Source organism: Triturus cristatus, chromosome 6 (genome assembly GCF_964204655.1).
Source record: "Triturus cristatus chromosome 6, aTriCri1.1, whole genome shotgun sequence".
Lineage (NCBI taxonomy): Eukaryota > Metazoa > Chordata > Amphibia > Caudata > Salamandridae > Triturus > Triturus cristatus.
This window is the reverse complement of record NC_140589.1, coordinates 74,640,295-74,659,327: the sequence shown is the minus strand read 5'-3', so window position 1 is coordinate 74,659,327 and position 19,033 is coordinate 74,640,295. Positions and strand designations below refer to the sequence as shown.

At 46.6% G+C, this 19,033-nt stretch overlaps 1 protein-coding gene across 3 annotated transcripts in view; it reads right to left on the bottom strand.

The window, feature by feature from the left end:
• Positions 1-19,033, bottom strand: part of MDGA1 (MAM domain containing glycosylphosphatidylinositol anchor 1) — a 1,057,897-nt gene that overhangs the window by 282,768 nt on the left and 756,096 nt on the right. For all 3 annotated transcript variants that reach the window (XM_085610244.1, XM_085610245.1, XM_085610246.1), the window contains exon 12: positions 15,882-15,905. In XM_085610244.1, the coding sequence (XP_085466370.1) occupies positions 15,882-15,905 (24 nt within the window). The remainder of the gene's footprint in view (positions 1-15,881; positions 15,906-19,033) is intronic.

Below are 19,033 nucleotides of genomic sequence, written 5' to 3'. Positions count from 1 at the left end.
CGGGAGACACACTGTGTCCCTCTGTTAGAGCGTTCACCCCACAGAATGAGCGTGCACTGGGAGACATCCTGTGTCCCTCTGTTAGAGCGCTCACCCCACAGAATGCGCCTGCACCGGGAGACAGGCTGTGCCCCTCCGTTAGAGCGTTCACCCGGCTCACAGAATGCGCCTACACCGGGAGACACACTGTGTCCCTCTGTTAAAGCGTTCACCCCACAGAATGCGCGTGCACCGGGAGACACGCTGTGCCCCTCCGTTAGAGCGTTCACCCGGCTCACAGAATGCACCTGCACCGGGAGACACCCTGTGTCCCTCTGTTAGAGCGTTCACCCCACAGAATGCGTGTGCACCGGGAGACACGCTGTGCCCCTCCGTTAGAGCGTTCACCCGGCTCACAGAATGCGCCTACACCGGGAGACAGGCTGTGCCCCTCCGTTAGAGCGTTTTCCCGGCCCACAGAATGCATCTGCACTGGGAGACACACTGTGTCCCTCCGTTAGAGCGTTCACCCAGGCTCACAGAATGCGCCTGCACCGGTAGACACCCTGTGTCCCTCTGTTAGAGCGCTCACCCCACAGAATGAGTGTGCACCGGGAGACACACTGTGTCCCTCTGTTAGAGCATTCACCCGGCTCACAGAATGCACCTGCACCGGGAGACACACTGTGTCCCTCCGTTAGAGCGTTCACCCAGGCTCACAGAATGCGCCTGCACCGGGAGACACCCTGTGTCCCTCTGTTAGAGCGCTCACCCCACAGAATGAGCATGCACCGGGAGACACACTGTGTCCCTCTGTTAGAGCGTTCACCCCACAGAATGCGCCTGCACTGGGAGACAGGCTGTGCCCCTCGGTTTGAGCGGTCACACGGCTCACAGAATGCGCGTGCACCGGGAGACACCCTGTGTCCCTCTGTTAGAGCGCTCACCCCACAGAATGAGCGTGCACCGGGAGACACCCTGTGTCCCTCTGTTAGAGCGCTCACCCCACAGAATGAGCGTGCACCGGGAGACACACTGTGTCCCTCTGTTAGAGCGTTCACCCGGCTCACAGAATGCACCTGCACCGGGAGACACACTGTGTCCCTCCGTTAGAGCGTTCACCCAGGCTCACAGAATGCGCCTGCACCGGGAGACACCCTGTGTCCCTCTGTTAGAGCGCTCACCCCACAGAATGAGTGTGCACCGGGAGACACACTGTGTCCCATCTGTTAGAGCGTTCACCCGGCTCACAGAATGCGCCTGCACCGGGAGATACGCTGTGCCCCTCCGTTAGAGCGTTCACCCGGCTCACTGAATGCCCCTGCACCGGGAGACACCCTGTGTCCCTCTGTTAGAGCGTTCACCCGGCTCACAGAATGCACCTGCACCGGGAGACACACTGTGTCCCTCTGTTAGAGCATTCACCCCACAGAATGCACCTGCACCGGGAGACAGGCTGTGCCCCTCTGTTAGAGCGTTCACCAGGTTTACAGAATGCGCCTGCACCGAGAGACACACTGTGTCCCTCTGTTAGAGCGTTCACCCCACAGAATGCGCGTGCACTGGGAGACACGCTGTGTCCCTCCGTTAGAGCGTTCACCCGGCTCACTGAATGTGCCTGCACCACGGGACACGCTGTGCCCCTCCGTTAGAGCATTCACCGGGCTCACAGAATGCGCGTGCACCGGGAGACATGCTGTGCCCCACTGTTAGAGGGTTCACCCGGCTCACAGAATGCGCCTGCGCCGTGAGACACGCTGCTGGAAAAGACTACTGCAGATTCACTCACTTTCCTGTGCTGAAGGCTACATTTGCACATAAAACTGCTTCTCATTCCGACTGCTACAACTTCCTGGAATAAACAAGTTACTTAAGGCATTGCTATTCTTTTGTTTGTATTACAAATTGTTCTGAATCTGTGTTTTCAAATTGCAGCCTCACTGTTGTCTGAATTATGTTACTTGTTTTAAAATAAGTTTAAATGAATACATCTTGAATGCCCTCATGTATGAGGTATAGACTGTGCCATGTTATAGGCAATAAAACTATATTTTTTAATTGTGCTTTATCATTTTCTTTGATTGACACAAAAAAATATTTTAGAGACCTTGCACATTCATGCGGGTAGATGCAACGACTGCAAGCAAAAGTCAGATGAACCAGAAAGAAAAATAAATAAATGCCAAAACAACAATTCGGAAGGTCTCACTATCCACTAGAGAAGAAATCTATTCATTTTAAATATGAGCTGTGTCTGTAGACAGCTCCCATACACATACTCATACATTTAAATGAAAGATTAAAAAGCCTCAATATCTATCAAAATGTTACTATTTTAAACTGGAGGTTTTCAGCGACAGAGAGGATGGGTAGCCTGAGGAAACAGATATGGAAAGGCGAGCCGGGCTTAGCTAGGGATCTCTCTATTAACTATTTTATATCTCCTTTAAGCTATATTATGCCATAAATGGCTAAAGATCCATACTTCCACTCACATTGTATTTAAAGCAGCTGGTTTCATATCTGCTTTAAACTTCAGTGCTCATTGACAGTGACCCGCTCGATGACGAAAGGGTTTCAATTCAACAGCTCCTTTTCCTGGAAGATGGCGTTCAGGAGTGTCTTTCATATGGAATGTTAGCGCTCTAGTTGCTCAACAGATCTCTGAGCAGAAGACACAGCAGAACACTGGGGACTCAGCATATTAGACTCATATTCAGACAAGGCTGAGGGAGATATTTTGAGAATGTAAAGAAAATGAGCCTTTACTTCAAGATCACAAACCATAATGTCTATGACAACATGAAACATCTCATTCTGTTTACTTTCTCCAGTCTCCTCTATAGCAAATCATTTCATTTCTACGGCTCCTATTCCAATGTGATGGCTGCAAGGAGCGGCCTCTTTTTGTATGGTCACCCCCATGCTTCTGGGATTGATGCTTCTGGTTTTTTGACTCTCAGAGTGCACTGAGACCTGCTAACCAGACCTCAGTACCAGTGCCCTGACCCTAAAACATGTATGTTGGATAGCTTACAACCATTTGGCAGGAGTTAACTATAAGTCCATAGTATATGGTGCTCAGGATACTCAGGTCATGTAAGTCAGATGGTCACATTAGAGTTAGCAGCACTGGTAGTCCCACCGTGGGTGTAACACACATGTAATGTCAATGCAGACTGGAAGAGCAGTGTTAAACTGCTAGCCCGACTTTTCCATGTAAAGCTATGGCAAAGCCAGATTTGCCCCTGACATATGTGTAAGTCACCCCTATCGCAGGCCTACCAAGCCCTAAGGCAAGGTGCAACGTATTTTACTGGCAGAATATGTATTTTTCAAGTTCTGACAATAAAAACAATAAACCGTCGTTTTTACTGTGGAACGGCTTGGTCGTCCCATTGGCGAATTCCGAGTTACACGCTGACTCCTCAGCTACACTAACTCAAAGTTGGTACTCCAAGGTATCAAACAACTTGTTACATTAAGCCTTTTGCTATTAGTCCCCTGTGCCCTTAATGGTTGCACATGGGGGTTTGTCTCTGAGACAGCTTTCTGCTCTCCTTGGGAGACGTACTAATGACTCTCAGGAAAGGTTACAATAGGAGCCTGCAAAGGCGAGAGGTGTTACTTCCCTCCGGCAGGAAGTCAAGTGGTTGCTTTCCCATAAGGCGAGCTTCAGAGGAGAAGCCACCTTTCAAGGGCAAATGGGAAACACTGGGGAGAGGGGGTACCCAAATGTTTAGGCAGACAAGCTGGCACAGGGAAGGGAAAGCCAGTTGACAACCTAATTTTCCAGGGGCATGTAGGCCCCTTGCTATCCACACCTCTGGTTTGGGCTAAGGAGCTCCGGACGCTGAGAGGGGGTTTCTGCCATGTTGGGAGTGGGCAGAATGGTGCTTCCTGGGATAGCCAGATGCCACACTTCACAGGAAGCGGTCTTCAGGAGGAAAGGAACTTAGTAGCCCATTGTGGCTATTGACCACGTCTACCCAGAGAGCACTTTCTGAGCACGAAAAGGGGCCCCTGGCATCCTGAACTCAGATCTCAACTGGACTGGAAGAAGGACTGTCCTACTGCACCAAGGACCCAGCAAAGAAAGGATGCACATGTGTGGACTGCACCTGCTGAAACTAGTGACTAGCAAAGGAGAAGGGACTGTGCCTGTGGTGCCCTGCTTATGGAGATGTTGTCTCTGGAGTCCAGCCAGAGCCAAAGACTCCAAGGGCCAGTTGGCTGACTTCCTGTTTGGAGCACAGAGCCACAAAAGCTGAAGAAGCCTGCTGGGGCAATTTAGGAGACCATAATCTTCACACAACTGCCAACCGCTGCTGTGCATCACCAAAGACCAGGATCTGATGCTCAGAGTTGCACCAGAGTCTGCTGGACCAGGAACAGGCATCAGAGTGCAGCTTGGTCATCCAGAAGATGAGTTATCATCCAGGGAAAGATTTGACTGTGACTGCGATACCTTGTAACTGGTAGCCTATGGCGTCTGGAATGCTACCATGACCAAGATGACTTCAAGGGGCGTCCACCCAATGGCCAGGACCACCTCACCCACTCCATTGGCCAAGGAGCAGCTGCAGGACAACCCAGATGATCGCATCGCATCCATAGCCTCTTTGAGCATGTTCAGCATCCTGCATCCCTTGCATCAGGACCACTTCCATAGGAACCTAGAGCAAAGTACCCGGAACTGGCTGAAGACTGCTATACTTGCCAAGATACCTGTTTCTGAGGACCTTGCTGGTCCTCCTGACTGGCTCCCTGCCAGAGCAGGCTGCCCAATGTAACTCTACCGGACAGCAATACAACTAGCCAAAGGTTTTGCTCGAAAAAATTCTAAGTGTCAAATGTGTTGAATTTGCCAGTGCTTGTTTGCAGTTGAGTAAAAAGTGCATATTTAGTGTACTATGTAAAATCTATAACTCCAGAACCCTTTGGTGGATCTTTTTCATTGTGGTGTCTAAAAATACATACAAATACAGTCTATTTTTATAAGCTGGTGGTCAGATGCGTGACCGTTTTAAATAGCAGTGAAATTATTTGGTTTTGTATTCTAACGTTTCTTTTTCTGACTTTATTATTAGTTATTAGTTCTTATTTGGACCTCGTAGGGTGACTGGAATCTCTACCTCGCATAAACTGCGTGCATGCGCATGGACACTGTCCAGAAACAAAGATGGCTCCTGTGTTAATCAGCCAAGGTCATCTTGCAGGATGAAGGCTGAGAAGCTCAACTGATGACCCCTGCAAGAGCAACAATGGTGAATAAAATTGTTTAACTTACTGAGTAATGTGAAATGCGTGTGGGAATAAAGCTATCGGAAAAGAAAATTAAGGGGCAGGCACATAAAGAATGGTTCATGGAGAAAATGTTAAATTCTAAGTGGTGTGATGAACTCACCTCCTCATCCTGACCAATCAGAATAAGGGAAAACATAAGATTTGATACTCGAGGGGGTGGTACACGAATCAAGAACAGTATAATTGAGGTAAGATAGCCAGAGACCTCGTCCGACTTGTCATATCTGTCATTCCGACTCGTCACTGACCCAACGCGTATGCTGCTCCAGTTCTTGTACGAGATGCTGTCTCAGACCCTGCTGCTGCCAGAAACTCTGTCCGAAAGTTCGAGATACTGATCGATAATCAATTCTTTTAGAGAGATTGCGGAAAAGGGACACCCGACCCGAGGAGAGTAGTGCCAGAAAGGGGTTACCCTTCCAGATCTGAATCTGCCTGTTCCTCTGCCTGTGACCTGTTTTGGAGATTCTATTCGGCCCCTCCATTATGGAGTTGGGTTCATCTTAGACCATAGGTAAATATAATCAGCAATTCTGTACTTCTATGCCTATTTTCCCTTTTTTCCCCCTCCTCCTTTCCAGCTACCGTCATCATTGATCATTTTAGTTTTTGCTATGAATTATTTGGTGTATTTTGCCTCTTGATATGAAGGTGGTTACTGTAATTGAAGTTTGACCCACAAATTAACTTAAAGGTTTTCAAAACATCTTGAGTCTGTGGTTATTTAGAGTAAAGAGATAAATGTCATTCTACCTTAAACTAACTCAGCAACCTGATTCGTTGAGGAAATGAAACAAAATGTATTGAAATTGGTAAGGCTTGGTGAAGGTAAATAACAAAGTTACAGGTATTACTCAAAATTGATGCCAGCGGGGTTTTACTAGCTTATTGTATGAATGTGGTTTGGGCCCAGGTGAGTATTAGGTGTATGAGTGACCAGAGCTGGTGACCTGCGCTCCATCAAGGTGACCTGCCGCTCCGCCTCTTTTTTGTATGGAAATGGATACAAGTGGCATAGGAGTTTTCTTTCGGTTGTATGCTTTACTAATGGAAACCTTAGCATGGCTTTTGTATGTGCGCGTCACCACAAATATTGCAATAACGTTGAGTATTAGGAAGTTTGTGCATTCTTTATGTTGCGAATCTGAACTTTCTGCACTGTGCATCCTTTTTCCAGAAACCCCCTGTTCTACAGTGTGAAGCCTGCATGTGATCTATCATAATATGAATTCATGTTCTAATGTTATTGTTCTCCTCAGATGGGCTTCCCTCTGTTCTCCACTGTTCGAATCTTAATGCCCAGTCCTATGTTCCGAGCACACCGCGGCTGCATCACTAACTTCTCTTTACAGCAAGGGAGGGAACACACAGCCACAATAACTTTATCACTGACATGACAAGTTTGTAAAGAAATGCCACGTGTGTGGCCTTTCTGTGTCTGGGGTTCAGAAGGGCTCTTGGGCTTGTGGCAGATTAGACATGAAATCCCCTCCACCCCGCCTCTCTCGAGTCCCTCCCCCCCTTCCCTCCCTCCCTCCCCTCCACTCTATAACACAAGGAGCCAGAAAGAAGGAACCCAAGATTAGGGAAAGGAATTTGGGATCCCTGTTGAACACAGTGTGGCTGCAATGATGATCCTTTTGGAAAGCCATCTTTGCCTGCTGCCCAAAAAAAGACAATCTGGACAAATATTCATGAATCCATGAATGCTGTGGGGATCACTCATCCTACCATAGATGAAATACACAAACTGTGGTTGTGTGACTTTAATTCACATACAAAGATGAGGCTGGGTACCCAAAGCAAAGAGCCAAGGGGCATTGGGGCTGGTCCGTCTAACATCGAACATTGACTTGAATGGACTCCCCAACCCGAGGCAGCGTCTGGAATTACCAGTATTGGTACCGCTGCTCGTGCACCACCGTCCTCAGGTAAGTTATGAACTATTATTTTTAAATATTAATACAGATATTTTATATTATTTGTCTGGTACATATATGATATTGCAATAGAAAGCTGTATGAACATGTTAAATATATCTTATGTTGATATAACCATTATTCCCACAGGAAGCTATGCATTGTGGGATTTGTAGTCCATTCAGAAACTACTTTTGATGAATATAAACATTTTGATGTACACTGATTTTACATAATGATGTGTAAAGTGTTACTATATGTTATATCTATCTATCTATCTATCTATCTATCTATCTATCTATCTATCTATCTATCTATCTGTGTGTATATATATATATCTATATGTATATATATATATACATATAGATATATATATATATTTATAGATATATATATATATATATAGATATATATAGATATATATAGATATTCTGCACACAACTGTTCCCACAATATGAAACAGACTCCAGCACGCTCGCGATGGCTAAATAGAGATTTTATTTCCGACCACGCATAAACAGGTAACGCGTTTCGACCGCGCAAGCGGTCTTTGTCAAACCTGTTTTCACCGCCATTATATATATTTTATATAGATATATATATATATATGTAATTCATTTCATTAAGGTGCTCCCCCTACCGTGGACTAGACATTGTTTTTGTTTTATGGTTTGTGCCGGCTGGGCCCAGTCAACAGTTTCCTCTAGTCCAGCACATGGTGCCTACGGCCATTAGGTAAAGCAGTGGTCGCCATTGATTATGCCTTTGCCCCTTTCTGAAGGGTAACTCTCTCTACCTTTTACTTTCTCCCCTGGTGTGCTAGGGAAGAAGAGGGGCTGGAAGCTGAGGGCAAAATGGGAAGCAACAGAGTCACATGGAACAGAAGCACTTCCTGTCCCTACTTGACCCAGTTCCTGGCCAGCAGGACCACACAGTCTCTCATTCATCACTGTTCTATTGGTGGGCCTATTTTTCCATATTATAATTATAATTAACAAAAGCTCCCTCGGACTCACAACCACCAACACAGACGACGCCTCGCCCCCCCCCCCCCCCCCCCCCCCCCCCATGGAACACATCCACTTGCAGATCCAGCCCAACCCCAGATCAACGCTCCGCGGAACACTCACCTACAGACAGTGGCGTAACATAACATAACACTTGTATTTGTAAAGCGCACTTATAACCCATGGGTCTCAAGGCGCAGAATAACAGATGTTTATTGTTAGCCAACTCAATAGTACTCATTTTATCGACCTCAAATGGATGAAAGGCTGAGTGGACCCGCCGGGATTTGAACCTGTGACCATGAGGTCGAACACAGGCCCCTGCAGTGGATGAATTAGTCCACTAAGCCACTAGACCCGGTTGGCGTAACAAAGGTTGAGGGGGCCCCCCTGCAAAGTACACAGAGGGGCTCTCAGGCTCAGGCTTGAGTACTGTGCTGAGGAGGCCCACTGCAGCTCGGGGGCCCCCGGCACTGCGGGGGCTGCAGGGGCCTGTGTTACGCCCCTGCCTACAGACCTCCTGGACACCGCACCCCCTTCATCAACATCATCACAGACCACATCGCACCCTACGCCCTCGCCTGTACGGACGACATACTACTTGGAGACCTGAACTTCCACCTGGACAACCACAGTGATCCCAACACCACCGCCCTCCTGGAGAACCTCACCAACGTAGGACTGAAGCCACTTGTCTCCACCACCACTCACACAGCACGATACACACTCAACCGCATCTTCGCCGGAGGAAACAACATTTGCTTCAGCCACACCATGGAACTGCTCTGGACAGACCACAACTGCATCAATTTCTCACTTACGAAAACCCACCGCACACAAGCATATTCGCCACATCCCACAGGTTATTAGTAGTGGTAAATGTATATCTACCACTGGCAATAAGGCCACTAACACAATATAGGGCTCAGTACAGGTCTTAGAAAATTATTCCCATGCTCAACCCTTGGTAGCTTGGCTGCTAGCAGGCAGACTTTACTTCAAAGACAGTTATGTGAAGCATTTAAAAACACCAATTCAGTACATAGTTAAAACACAACTCACAATAAAAATCCAACACCAGCTTATAAAAATAGGAAATAATGTTATCTTTAAAATGACACCAAAACGAAAAAAATCCAATGTAAGAAACCGGAGATATGAATTTATTAAAGATTTAACACTATATAGCACATAGAAAACTATAGCACCTATTGGGACATCTGGTCACGCTAGACCGGGTCAAAGTCAAAGTTTCAGGCTGACCGCAATGGAGCCTTTTGCGGCTACCCTCGCTGTAGGTCTCGGTCAAAGTTTTTACCTTCTGACTTAGAGATGTTTCTGGAGCTGTCTTCCCGGGGTCCCTCGAAGCTCTCAGCCAGTCTAGATTGGGTGAGGGTTCACCGGTTTGCCTTGCGACGAGCTCTCGGTCAAACTTAAGTCCGAGCTTTCCAGCGTGACGAACCAGGGATCCAGGCCGACTCACAGTTGAAGGTGGCTCTTGCGGTTGGTCCCGGTCACCTTTTCTATGTATGTCCTTCGATGCTCTTCACCAGGCCGGAGTCGGTGAGGGTTTGCTGCCTTGGGTTTCAGCTTACTCCCAGTCAAACTCTGGAAGTCGGACATCCGGAGCTTTTCAACAGGACAAACCTGGATGGCAGGCCGGCTCGCGGTTGAGGGTCGCCGGGTTGGCTGGCCAGGTCGAGTCAGTCCACTTATGGAGCTTTTTTCCAAAGATGCTCCAAACGTCTCTAAACTTCTGGAACTTCTTCCTGAAGTTCCCCAAAGGGCCCCAAAGTGTCCAAAACTTACTCCAAGGGTCTGGAAGCTCCAAGATGGTCCTTGAAAGTTTGGGACTTCAGTTCCCACAATCCACTTGGACAAAACCCTTACAAATCCACAGGTAGTACTCCAGGCTGAGGATTCTTGGTGGTGATGTTCCAGGTGAGCTCTGTTAACCTGTAGCTTGGAGGGACTCCACTCTTTAATCCTTTTAAAGCAAGGTAGTCCACAGGGCTGAAGTTCTGTAGGGTGCAGAAGGCACAATCTTTAGAGTGCAGGGCCTGGTTGATGCTCATCAAACTCCTTAGCGTGGACCCTTCTTGCTCTCTTACGTTTCAATCAGCAAATCTGAGAGGCTCTGCCCCTCTCAGATACTTAATCCAAGTTCTACGGGTCAAGCAAGAGGGCACTCCTGTCCAATGAGGTGCAGGGCAACACCCCAGGGTATGACCACGTCCTCCAAAGTGTGGCTCTATTTTCTCTCAGAGAGCACCATATGCCCAAAATTAATCATGGCTGGTTTTCCAGCAGGGAGAAAATAGCTGGCTAAACACACCTCCAGGATGGCTAATCTCCAAAGTCTCTCCCCCTTGCATCTGCTCATTCCTTCCTTAAGCCTAGCTTTTGGCTGGGTTCAAAGAGAAGAAGAGTAAATAAAACTGGTGTCTTCTACCTGTCTCCTTGCTTTGATGTATATTGTTTATGACCCCTCCCCGCGCTATGGCATTCCTGCGTGGTAAAACCCTGCCATCCCAGAAGAGGTAGCTAACCCCAGGGGCTCTTTATCACCTCATCAAAGGAGCCTGGCTAATACACTTAACTATAACCAATCAGGACAGACCACTGGAAGGCTGAATTTTGGCTTTTGGACAAGAAAGTCTTATAACGTTTCTGTCTGTACATTTTAGGAGACATTCAACAATACCATATTGTTGGATTTATCAATACAATTATGAGAAGTCCTTCAATGCTATTTTTATGATTCTCCTAGCAGGATTTATTAATTAATCACTTCTTGTCATTTTAACCTGTGTGGCAGGCCACTTTTCCAACACCAAGGCTCATAAAAGCACCTTTTATAAGAAGTCTGCTTATATCTACAGGACCTCCACCCTGGAACACCCAGGGTAGACTTGAGGGGTTCTGAATATGCAAAAATATTGCTGATCCTCCCTCCACAGTGCTCCTAGCACAAAAGTCAATTTTGTGAAGCACTTTATCATAATGTGGGGAGTGAAATGTGCAATTTCACTTAACCAAGGGCATATAAAACTCATTTATAAGGGTCTTCCTTATACAAAGATTGTAGGTTATCCATTTTTAAGTGCCCCAAACACCAAAGTCGAGTTTGGGCACAATTTGCATGTTAAAAAGCAGTCCTGCAACACATGGCTGCTTTTAAACTGACCACAGGCTTTAGCGGTGCCCACATGCAAGTGCAGAAAGGGCTGCTGGCCTCTAACTGCCATGCCCTATTATATACTAGGGACTTAAAGGGAACATAGCATGATACAATGCATGCTTTTACTTCACATACCATTACAATGCGGTTGTTTCAATAACCGCATTGTTAGAGCGCGATACCTTTACCACGGAAGTCATTAGATCGACTTGCTGTAGATGGCGCTCCAATCTGAGGAATAGTATAATTTAGTATTCCAACTCCACCCTGCGCAACAGTAGGGAAGGTGTTGGAATAGTAAATTACACTATTCTTTAGGTTGGAGCACCATCTAGAGCAAGTCGATCTAATGACTTGCTTGCTAAAGGCATCGCGTTGTAACAACACAGTCGTTGTAATGACCGCCTTGTAACAGTAATGCCATGTAACAGCCACATTGTAAAGGCTGTTTCCCCTTAAAGGTAGTTTCAATCCCCCTGCCCTATTATGTACTAGGGCCTTATACGGGAGGTCATGCCAATCACAGGGATACCCTTACCCATAGTGTACCCAAGTGTATGTAGGTGTTTTCACTGTATTCTAAGTGTCTATTTCAGCACAGCACTGTCCCTCGGCCTGGTTAGACTGAGCCCAGGGTCAGGCAGAGTCAGTTACTACCAGTATCAGTCAGCAAAAAAGTTGGGGGGTGCCCGGGGCACAGGATGACTTTGCAACAGTGGGGGTGACTATATTTGGCAGGAGGAAGCTTTACATCTTCCCCATGTGCCATAGCTGAGGGTTGGGCTGGGGCAGGTAAATTGGTCTTGGTTGCAATGCAGGCTGTACATTCCAGATTACATGGCTGGTAACACCGGGCCCGTTGTTCCCATAACCTGTAAATGGGAGGGCATGTACAACGGCCAACTCATGATTGAGCAGAGTGAAATTCCATAGCCGAAACCTGCTTCACTCAAGTCATAGGCCCTAAACATAAGCTATAGGCCAGAGCCGCAGGCGAGGTCCTATAATGAGGGAGAGGGCTTTTAACAACCGGCATAGCCCTCTGCAGCAGGCTATAAGGCTATACAAACAATCCACCCGCTAGCGGTAGAACATTCTAAAATTAAAAAGGGAGAAACAGAAAGACAAACATTGGAATGCTGGAGCAGAAGGCTCATACCAGCCATTATAAGCCCAAACTCACTTCATTGTCTTCGATGGGCTTCTCAACATTCTAGTGTTCTAATAGACCATGAGACCAATATCAAGGACTGGAAACAGTGTCTGTAATGAGCCGGCCAGAGCTGGTCAATGTTTAATGAGGGGCTAAAGTGTCCCACTTATTTCGGTTTCCCTGCTGTCTTTCTGTAACCAGCTGTGGCACTCTTTCAGGCCTGCTTCGTGCTCTCAATAGGAATACATTAATAAATGCATCCATACTCAGTTATTCACCTCAGTAGCATTGGGTCATGTGCATACATGTGTACCAACCAGACTCAAGTTTGGGGCAGTCCAAACAACAGCGTTGAAGGGGCGCTGCTGAGACACTGGTGCAAAGGCTTCAGATGGTCTTTGCTGCCTGCCCCAATGATTAAGATATCATTTATAACCCACAAATACATGGCCACTGGAGGGAAACATCAACAAGACACAGCAATCCCCACAGCCTAGATGGAATGAATGTGCAACCTGCCACATTCCCACCACTACCACAGCCAGCACATTCAGATTTCAGCAGCAATCAAAACATTTTAGGATTATTTCCAGATCTTTGCATTTTTTAATACTTCCAGGGAAGGTTTGCGGTGCATGTCAGAGAATACATGTGGAAGACATTTCAAGCACACGTTAATGTAAGATGAGAGCACAACAAATAAAAAACAGATGTAATGGAAAAATGTAGGTCTGCCTATGCTAAAATCTGTTATTGTGAATAGCAAAAAAGATTAAGAAAAAACATCCTTTTTTCCACGTCCGCAGCAGTCCAACCGTTCCCACAGTTCTCTGACGCTTCCTTCCTAAGTATTGATCTCAGTGTTTCCATTTCAGAGTAAGCATACAATTTACAGATGTCATTTTCTTTCTGTGCAGTTATCACTCATGCAGACAGTCACACTGACCAACGCAGGCGGTCACATTCACTAACACAGTCTTATTCACTCAGCCGCTCTGTTATATTCACTCGCACACAGCTATCGTCATTGACATAGGGAGTCGCATCGAATCACACACAGTCATATTCACTCTGACCAGCAACCATGGTAACTCAAGTCCGCCTCACTGGAAGACGACATCCTAGTGCCAGCCATTGACAAATCCCTGGAGGAGATGCCCTCGCACCTTAATCAATCTTGTTATTTATTCCCTTAGCCTTTCTTGAAGGCCCTCAAGAAAGCAGAGATCCTCATTCTGTTGACGCAACTGACCATGACCCAGACAGACCTCGCCAGCTACCGTCTCATCACTCATACTTCATAGGAAAAACTTAGAATGCTCCCAACACCAACCATCCCCTGCATGACGACCAACCTAGATCACGCGGCAACACAGGCAATGTCTTCCTCATCCTAGATAAAGATGACCCCTCAAGTCCATTGACCGTGTCACCCTCACCCACTCCCTGGAATCTTGCACTCACAATGTCCTTCACTAGGACTCCTAATGTCCATCCAGCCGACACGAGTTTGTTCAGATGGGCACCTCCGGAGCCCAGCGGCTCCCTATCATCTGCGGACCCCCAGTCTTGGGTTTGGTCCTTGGTCATCTTTAATCTTCACGTCAAGCCTCTTGGGCCATATTGACCAGCGGCTGCAAGAAATTCGCTGATACGCTAACGACACACAAGTCTCCTCTGCTCCAGACATCCTCCGTCTCAAACACAAACTGCACCTCATTCGGACCTGGAAGCCAAGCGCCTGCCAGCAGCGCAGCACCAGCACTCACTGAATTACTGTCATTCACCCGGAGTGAGCTGCAACAAGCAGTCCAAACCTGGCTCAACATTTCAAACCCCAACTTTCACCCCTTGCCAAGACTCTCGGTCCTCCTGTTCAACAACAAGTTATCCAAGCATGGATATCTGACATACATTTAGACAGCTTTATCCCGTAACAATATCTATGCAAATTCACTTGGGTTCACCATCATCACAGACCTGACAAAGGCAATGCCAGGGAAACTAAGATAGCATGCTAGCAGCCCTGTCTTTTGAAAACAGAGAAAGCCTTCTTTCCAGAAACCAGTTTCAGAACAGTGTAAGGCCTGGTCCACCCACACCAGGACACATGCAACACTCTGCTCAGTGGCCTACCCAACACCACTTTGGCGTCCCTCAAATCTGAATAAATCCGACTTTGTCACTCTTGTCCTCTTGCAAATCAGATAGAAGCTAAAAATTGAACTTTCATTTACGGAACACTTACCTCCCACCTGGGAAGGTGTACTATTTTGACACATTTGCAGGTTTACTAGTGTTGGTAAATCTTGGAATGCGCCAAAATACAAGGGTGGATACGTGGCAACATGTACTGTTTACCCATGTATCGCCTTCCTGGCGCAGAGTATCGCAAGGCTGTGAGTTGCGCTGCCTTGCGTTCCTCCAGATTTACTATGCCGCGCAAGGTGTACATTTCACGTGACGCAAGGGCAGTGCAAACGCTTGTTTAATCTGTCCCTAAATTTTAAGGCCCAGATTACACAACATTTCCGACAATGCTTCTAGACAACTTGCTGCACTGTGCTGCATGAAAAGGAGAGGGCAGGAATGAGCCATATTTGCCAATATATGGCCCATTCCTGCTCTCTGCCTGCGCTGGCGCACAATCTGCTGCCTTGCATCAACGCAGGCACCCTTGAGCCACGGTGCAAGAGAGCCCATGTTGCAAGCAGGATCGTTTTTGTGCAAGAAGGGACGCATTCCTGCACAAAAACAATCCATAGAGGCTTTCTTCTCTCTCTAAGTGTGCTGCTGAATGCAACACACCTACAAAGAGGATACAAAGAGGCAGAATAAAGATATTTCTCCTTGTTCTGCCTCCCCTGGACAGGTGAAGCATTTTGAGGCACTCCCAGGTTTGCCAGTGTTGTTAAATCTGGGAATGCACCAAAATCCATGGAGCACCCACGCTCCACCCATGGAACGCAAGGCTGCGACTAGCCCTGCGTGCGTTGCTCCAGATTTACAATGCAATGCAGGGCCATGCACGGGGCCAATCTGACTTAAGTGTTGCCGTGAAGTGACACCCTGCGTGACACAGGAGCGAGGCAATCCAATGATCAATCTCACCCTAGGCGCTGAAGCACACTTCCGTCGCACAGCGTTGCCGCAGCCTGGAAAGCGTACAATGCCATGCGTGAGACGCATCATACCAGCAACATTATACCATATGTTGTGTTTATTCCTGTCTCACATGCCAACACCACCACATAGGAAATAATTCCAAAACGTGCGTAACCTGAAGAGTAAAAATGCAGTTACTGAAACAAAAGGAAATGTAAATACTGTCCTACCTGCAGGGTTGGGGTAGACGGTAGCTGGAAAAGAAAAAATATATATGTTTAATACATGTTTTAAGAATACAACAGTAAAAAATACAAAATCAACGATGCATTGCTGTTGTTAGCAGAGTAGAATCTAGTCCACCTTTTCATGCTGGCCTCGGGTCACGTGACTGTGGCCCTGGGGGGGATTTCAGCATGTGTCCGACAGGATTCCACTGGACTGCTGGCCAGGGGGTTTCCACACACCTGCTGAAGTGCTTCTAGTGAGATCTGGAGTTTATGTCACACGGTGACAGCTGGTCTTCATTTGGTACATTCACACGGTGGTATTTTCCTTATTTCCCCCTCTTGATATGCATTGTCCGGCATCCAAGCCCAATAATGAAGGAGCCACTGGAAACCAATTGTAGCTGATTAAATGGAATTCCACCTTGAAAGGAAACCTCCATTTCACAGCAAAGCACTGGCAGTGTGTAGCATGGTTGTGGCCACAGGAGGAAGGGAGGAAAGGTGTCTGAGAAGTGACCAGAGCTGGAGGATGAGGGGGGCAGGGCGAGGGTGGAGCAGGCTCGCTTCCGGGCCCTCAAGTTACCCATGGCCTTGCTTAAGGGGCCCACCCTACACATTATTAGGCCTGGCCTTTGAGACCGCCAAGTCCCTGACAGACTAGCGTTTTTTTCCTTTCAAATACACATAAATGTGTGTGTGTATTTAATGTAAAAACTATAACTTGCACCCCTGCCATGTAGAGTGTTGTCATCAATTATGTCAGATGTTGCATTGATACAATCAATGATGTCATTGAACATGTAATGAGTGATGTAATATGTGGCGTAATAGGCAGTGCATGGCTAGGGCGTGAGTTATAGTTGCTCCAAGCAAACTGATGAATTTTTCAGCGTCTTTTGAGTTTAAAATACAACATTTTAAGTTATATTTTCCCATAACTGTAACACCACTTTAAAGTTTTTTTTTTTTTCAGTGAACGTCTCAGAATTTTACAATTTAAGGTAAAATATTATAACCATACCCAACTAAGAACATCATTTTAACTTTTGTTTTTTCAGTTAATTTCTAGGATTCTTTTTATAACAGAAAGTCATATTTTATTACCATACCTAGCCAGGCCTACCCCGTGCTGGGCACCTCCTTGGGCTGCGCGCAGTGTGGGGTTGGCTGCGGGCCAGGCCTGCAGCCAGGCACTTACCCGCCTCCCACAGGCAGTCAAACCACTGCCACGCGCCGCGTTTAGCTGTGCGCAGCATGGCGTTGGCCGCAGCATGGCGTTGGCCGCAAGTCCTGGCCTACACACAGACCCTGCAGCCAACCCCCCCACACACACGGCCTTTGGGTGTTAGGTCAACAGTTGTAAGAACAAACCATTTTTCGAAATCTTTTTTTGTTGTAATATTGAATTTCTTTCTTCTGTGCTGACCCAGGAGCTCCCGAGATACTACAACCAGGCCCTGCCAATCATCGCTTCTTCTGTTCTTCTCTTTTCAGCCAAACAGATAAGTAAGTCAATATCCATCAAGAACCCACAGTGAATTATTCTTTTCTTCTTTGATATTATACTCATGAATAGCTTGGGCATTTGGCTCAGTGGAAGCGTTTGTATTTTCCATAGAAGCAATACTAAGTTTAATTCTGGAGTTGTGCCTGACTTTTTTTCATTCCCTTTTTTCCATATATTTCCAACAGTCTTTGGGGCAATTCAATTTCTTTAAACCTGTTTTTAGCTTTTACTAAGGTCCGGCAGCTTCCCAGATACTACACTCAGTGTCTCTTGAAAAGCTCAGCCCGCCATGCAGGAAATGCTAGTTCTGACTCCAGCAACCTTGCTTCTCATCGCCCATTTCAGATGTACATTAAAGAGTCTCGGTGACCACCAGGAGCCCAGAGGTGAGCAGTCTGTTTCTGCTGATGTTTGCAGACAAGCTAAGCAGTGCTTAATTTGAGCAGGTGGTTTCCAATGCTCAGCAATGCCACTTAAGTTGTCAACACTAATGACTGTCTGCCACATGGTAGCGCTGTCTGTTTAATTTAGAGATGAGCACAACAACAATTGTTTATTTATTCAGTGGTTGGTGCAAGCTGCCCCCTGACTGGGGCCCTCTCACTTCTGTGTTTTTTTTACAAATTAAGCACTAGGTAAGTCTTGGTCAGTGTTCAGTGGTTCCAATCGTGAAGTTACAGATTCCCTTCTACATTAGCTCTTGCTTCCTCCTCATATTTTTCCATAATTTTTCAAAATATTTTTTTGCACTGGATTAACTTTAAGAGTTAAAAAATATTAACGTTAATGAAATTACAACGTTTGACCGCACAGAAAAGCACCTCCAAGGCCGTCCTTTCTCCTAGCGCTGACATGCAGCTTCGAGGCAGCACATTTGTTTCACCTCCTCAAGTGCTCCAGTTTAATCCACAGTTGCTATTTTTTGTTAACTCATATTTTTAAGTGTAGTTTAGATTAAAACGGGAGCAAACTGCTCTGACGGGGGGCACAAGGCATGGGAAAGAGTTTGTTTTAGGGCTTGATTCATATCTCAGAAGATATAGTACTCCGTCGCAACGGTGATGGATATCCCGTCCGCCAAAGTATAAATCCGATTATATCCTATAGGAATGATATTTCGGCGGACGGGTTATTCGTCACCGTTGTGATGGAGTCACCCGTTGGCCGATATCTAAATCAGGCCCTAAACCATGTAGGTGCATATGTATAACAGAGTGCGGATTAACTCCAAAACTGCTAATGCTGCACTCCATCACTTTAGAAACGCAGGGATGCCCCCTTTTTACAATAATACAGCGCACGTCTGCATTTCTCCCTGCGCTGGCACTAAATTCCGCTGCCTAGTGCCAACGCAGGCACCCTTGCACCATACTGCAAGGGTGCCTGCGTTGATGGAAGGAATGTTTATGTGCAGGAAGGTGTCCCTTCGTGCACATAAACAATCCAGAATGGCGATTTGTAACTTCTAAGTGTGCTGCTTTGTGCAGCACCCACAGAAGTTACAAGTCGCAATTTTTCAAATGATTGTTGCCTTCCTGCATATAAGCAGTTATTCACGACAATTTTCTGTTTCTATGTGTGCTGCACAATGCAGCAAACTAGAAACAGCAAAAACGAGGAGCTATAAAGCATATCTCCTCGTTTT